Source organism: Sinohyriopsis cumingii, chromosome 2 (genome assembly GCF_028554795.1).
Source record: "Sinohyriopsis cumingii isolate HCF-2022 chromosome 2, ASM2855479v2, whole genome shotgun sequence".
NCBI classification, from domain to species: domain Eukaryota; kingdom Metazoa; phylum Mollusca; class Bivalvia; order Unionida; family Unionidae; genus Sinohyriopsis; species Sinohyriopsis cumingii.
Window position 1 is genome coordinate 99,381,345 of NC_142962.1, and position 5,657 is coordinate 99,387,001.

Genomic DNA, 5,657 nt, shown 5'->3' on the forward strand with positions numbered 1-5,657 from the left:
ATGTTTTCACACCAATGCACACATGGTGTGCTTTATGCGAAAGCGTGCCAGATGTCTTGCTGTCGAGCGCCAACCAACAAACAATGCAGTTGGTCACGTGATACCCGGGTAACGGTGACTAACAGCTCCGGGTGACAAAGAAATAACCGTAAACTGGCGGGGAGTCTCGAGTAGAGGCAGAACAAAGAAATTTGGGCACAACAGTGAGAGAATGTTTTTTTTAAAAAAATCTTTATTTCAAATCTCACAAAAATTACTTACAATACAAAAATAGTATAGTACAAATTGACAAGGCCTCATTTTAGTTTTACCGGTTGATAATACAAGTATAAAGGATATATCAGTGATAAAAACAGACAAAAATACACAGTTGATTATTCGGTAAAATATAAGGCAATCACTGGCAAATTGAGGTTTCAAATCACAATTCTTTTACGTCTGAAACAAAAATTCATGACTTACTGAAACACTGAAATGTCAACAAAGTGAAGTGAAGATATTCAATATCACGCCGAAATTTTATAAATTCACACAAACTTATCCTTCAAAATGTACTCATGTGCCAAAATATGAAAACAAAATCATGAGAATATGAACTCATTAATCAAAAACGCTCAAATTTTGTGAATGTCCTGAAAACATTTTAAAACAAATTTAGTTTCATCATTGTCTGCATATATTTTACGTGTTCTGTGGTATACCTTAAACGGTGCATAACAAAATATGGGCAGAATTTTTTATTATTTCGATGGATCACTAGGGAAATATAAACCAATTACTTGGTATGTTCTTTTAGTATTCTAAAAGCATTTCATTATTGATTAAATGGTTCTTAGAACATTAAATAACAATCAATGCAGCAACAACAAAAAATAACACAAGAAGTTTCTAAATCAAGATATTACAAAAAATTCCAAACGCGTAAAGGTAAAGCTTTTGTTTCTATAAGTTTGTTGACTGTCAAAATTGTTCTTTGTATATACTTGTTTTAGACTTTATAAGTAACCGTTATTGAATGTTTTGGGTTCAGACATGAGCAGCTACGCAATAAAATGTTTTTCTTAGTCTGAAAATAACATAAAATGAAAAATAACATTTTGTTACCACTTTATTAACACCCAGCTGTGCTGGGTAAATACAACGCACAGGTGGAATGTGCGAGTTCTATTAACAAAATAAACGTGCGAAAAGGTGAATCTACCGCGCATGCAGATATTAAAGTCTGTACCATTTGCTCTCTCTCTCTCTCTCTCTCTCTCTCTCTCTCTCTCTCTCTCTCTCAGTTTTAAACACTTCATATTGATATTGAATAGCAGCTAAAAATGTGGTTTATCCTCAGTTCTCTTTGTTAACAATGCAGCGGCATGAGACACTTCGGCACTATACGGTATTGCTATGTATGTCAATGCAATTGACATGTGATTTGAAAGTTTAACTTCGCCATTTGGGTGCCGGGGTGACTAAGAAAAACATTTCAATAAAGAATTGTCAAAAGTATCAATAACTTTGAGTATTTACACCATATTGTACAGAACATCTCTACGATATAAGCCAATGTATTACAGAAAATGAATTTGTACCAGCTTAAAAATATATTAAACTAAGTTGTGATAAACAAGTGTAAACCATGTTCTTTCTACTTCTAATATGAAATAAATAAAACAGTTAAATAAATCACATATTTTTAAAATGCAAAACTCTGTTTAAATAATTTATGACTTTAACGAAATGTGCAAACATGACTGACTGTAAATACATTTATATTTTCTACTGACTAAATATAAAATACGATATTTGACTTTTGACTTATATAACACAGTAATGCAGTTATTGTACTTATTTTGGCAATCAAGGTATAAATTTAATTAAATTTTACTTGAAATCAAATGGCTATTCTCCGATTGATAACTATAATAATAAATTAAATACAGATAGAAATATATACCGTACGATACAAAAAAAAAATGAAAGAATCGTGGGCATTAAAGAAATACTGTTTTAAAAAATATAATAAAAATAAATCTATGCACCGTAGTTTTGAAACTCGGACTACAGTGTGCAAAATGTGAAAAGCTCTTCAAACCAATATTGCACAAAAATAAACATAAATATTTTCAAAAGTGAACTAAACAACATAAAAATATGTATAAAAAAAGTCAGTTACACTTTGTAAAAATAAAAATTAAAGATTGTAAAATGGAATTGCACCGATCCGACTAGAACAGCTAGAAATTGCACAACTAAATATAAGGATAAATTCTCTATAAATGCTGAACTTAGATGAATAATTTGTTATAAAATAAGGAAATAATATTGCACAAAGTAATATAAAAGCAAATCAAATATATAATTGCACTCTTAAAAAATATAAATACCATATTGTGTAAATCTGAATTGCACAAATTAAACTATTAAATGATATAAAATATATATATTACGGGAATTGCACTGTAAGAGTTAAACAAAATTGCCACAATAGAAATACACATAAAATTTCAACTAGATTGCACACTTTATAAAAAAAAATTAACTGTTGATAAATAAAACTTTAGAAAAAGATAAATTAAAAATCAATCAAACAGTAGAATAGCCACTGACTCAAGATTTTATATTTAATATTTGAATCTATCACCTATCTTTTATCTTTTTTAATACCACTTAAATATTTACAATTTATTGACATAGATATCGTCAACTATAAGTAGGCCTGATATCTGAGCTAATTATACTGAGCGTTTCTCACTAACCTCGATCTATCTGCTTGACTAGGCATTTAATCACAACCTTATCTTCCATAAAAAAAGACTATAAAAATACATTGAACATTTTTGGCATTATACAAAGTGTAACACCATGCAAGTTCGTAACAATGCTACTTACAAGGCACAATATTTGTTACTTCGAATACAAAAAGGCACACGTTGTTGCGGAAGCAGACGACAGAACGTCAACATGGCCGATTGATAGGAAGTTGGAGCAGAATTACTTGTCTATTCTCAGTCGGGTGGCATTTGTTAATATGGCGGGTCAAGCCCGGAGACGTGCAAAACGTGCTGTCACAATACTTGCACGAGTAAATGTCATTGGCGTGGTTTCCAACATGTTTTTCCAAGGTGTCTTTATCCAAAAATTCTTGGTTACAAATTGTGCAGGTCAGTTCTTTGTTTCCGGACGTATGCAAGAATTCATGTTTTGCACGTAGATTTTCATTCACGAATTGTTTTCCGCAGTATTGGCATGGAAATGATGGCTCTGTATCGTGGCTCGCAATATGCTTCCTCAAATATGCTCGACGCTTAAATTTCTTTCCACATTTTGCACAGGAGTATTGCCCGTCCTCTAATGGTAAAACGGTCTCACCTTGATCTACAAGACTGCTTGGATTTCCATTCGTCTGATCCTGGTTAACAGTGGCGGGAAGAATGTTGGCAGGGCTGGAAGCTTTGACTAAGCCGTTTGGTCTAGGCTTATGCCATCGCCGATGAGAAGCCAGATTTGCCGGACAGTTGAAGACCTTGTCACATTCTGGGCATCTGTATTCTATGTGCACAATTCTTGAGCATCTATGTTGGGCCAGTTGAAATGCGTCGTCATAATGTTCCTTACACAGCTGACATATGTAATCTCCGATCTTATTTTCGATTTTCTCAAGTTCTGCCTTCGCTTCAGGGGTGACTTCTACGTAGTTGAACCGGCTGTCAATATCCCCGCATACGACTTTCCCCTCCTCTTCATACATATCACTCAAGGCGCGGATGATGGTGCCTGAGACGGGAGAACTCGTGTCTTCGTCGAAGTTGATTTTCCTAGCTGCCTTGGGCTTTTTGGGAGTCTTTGGTTTGGAATCTTCGTTTTGACCAGTATCTGTACTCCCGCGCTTTTTGCTAGGGCTGCACGGCGAAAAAGTTGCCGAGTCCGTCACCGTTAAATTCTGAGGCAAGGGGGAACTGCTTGAAACACTCAGACGGTCGAAGGCAGAGTAATATAGAGGAGAAGGGTATGTGCCTGTGCTTACGGATATCGGTGAGAGGATTGTTGATTTTGCAGAGGCATTATCTTTGTGGAAGCTGGATACATACTTCTCTCGTAGATATCTAGGGATAGGACTCGCAGAATATCCAGAGTCTGGTGATCCGAAACAAGTCGGATATTCTTGATCGGAACCACTTTCACTCCGGTCGTCATCTGAAAGATGTCGCACTCTATAGGAATATGCAGTAATATGTTTGGTCCTCTTCACTAGAAATCCCCTCGGCATGTTGTTCTTGTTGAAATGAAAGAATCGAAAATAAGATCTTCAGCGTCTCTGTCACTAGCTTCTGTTCATTGAAATATAAGGCACTTTTGGCGAAATCGCCAGTTTATGTTTATGTATATGAATAAACTTTACAAAATAAAATTTACAAAATTTGCAACGAAAGATAAACGAAAGTCAACAAGGGGATTTGGTCCGAAAATATTCGAAAATGCGAACTTCAGTATGTATATTTGCTTCAAAAGCCACACATAAGTTTGTATAGTTTCACATGTTTATAATAATGACCAGATCCGACGAAAAAATTCAAATTTCTGTTTATATACCACCAGACTCTGAAGGAGCGCGTGCCTTTAAGCCCCACCCCTTAATCGCGTGCGATCTGTCATTCTCCCTTCTTTGCATTCGTCTCCAAGCAGACGACACTTTGTTCGATCGCCAGCAATTTATTGGACCAGCCGTTTAGTGAACGCCCCTGTTCTCTCACTGCAGTAATGTTCGTCAAGTAGTTTTCTCTCGAATTAATCAAGGCTAGAAACGTAAATGTTTGACTAAGTGCCGGTATTTTCATGGCGGATAATTGTTTTTGAGTTCGACTATTTAGACCGCAGGTTATTTCCTACCTTGATATGATAACATCGATCGGGTGCACAATGAAATAAAGGCAACGCAACTCGAAAACTGTGGAATAACAGCACATTTTAATTTATAAACTACAAAGATCTGTCACGGAATTTCCGTGTTTGCGGAAAAATTTCCCAAGGGTTTTAGACTGAGTTATGTTAAAGATGACTTAATCATTATGTATATCTAATGTCTTTGCTGCGTTAAGTTTTGTTTTGACAAAATTATGGCTATATTTAGCCATATTCATCAGACAAAAACAATGTGAATATTTCTAGTAAACGGTGTCTATATATGCTATACAATAAATAAATAAACAAATTGTTTTTTTATAAATAAAAATTGTGCATTTCTAGAAATAGAAACGGGCATGTTGTTAACTCAGTTCTACCTCTACATCATTATAACATAAAAAAATTTCGTTTTGCAAACAAAAGGATTTATTTTCAGAAAATATATGACACATGTTTAATGTCTTTATTTTAAAGTCAGAAATAAACTCTCTTATAACCACAACTCCAAATTTCTTTTAAAACAGAAATAACAAACATTCATCTATTAATTTTACATGTACCATATTTATTTGTCATCCCAACCAACTCTTCTCCCACCGAACACACGAACACATTCATGTAGATACGCATACCATATACGCCCATGGATATCAAACTCAAAATGTGACTGGAAAGACACAGCTCTCTAAAATAACGAATAATGTAGATAGATAATTACATTGTGAATGGAATGTTCTGTAATCAATAGGACTTTTCAAGCTTAA

General features: G+C 34.4%; 1 protein-coding gene across 1 annotated transcript; it reads right to left on the reverse strand.

The window, feature by feature from the left end:
- Positions 1-236: 236 nt before the first annotated feature.
- LOC149805460 (insulinoma-associated protein 1a-like) lies at positions 237-4,529 on the reverse strand. The gene has a single exon (XM_089950050.1). It carries the CDS (start codon positions 4,256-4,258, stop codon positions 2,948-2,950), a length of 1,311 nt encoding a protein of 436 aa, XP_089806176.1. The 5' UTR covers positions 4,259-4,529; the 3' UTR covers positions 237-2,947.
- Positions 4,530-5,657: the final 1,128 nt, after the last annotated feature.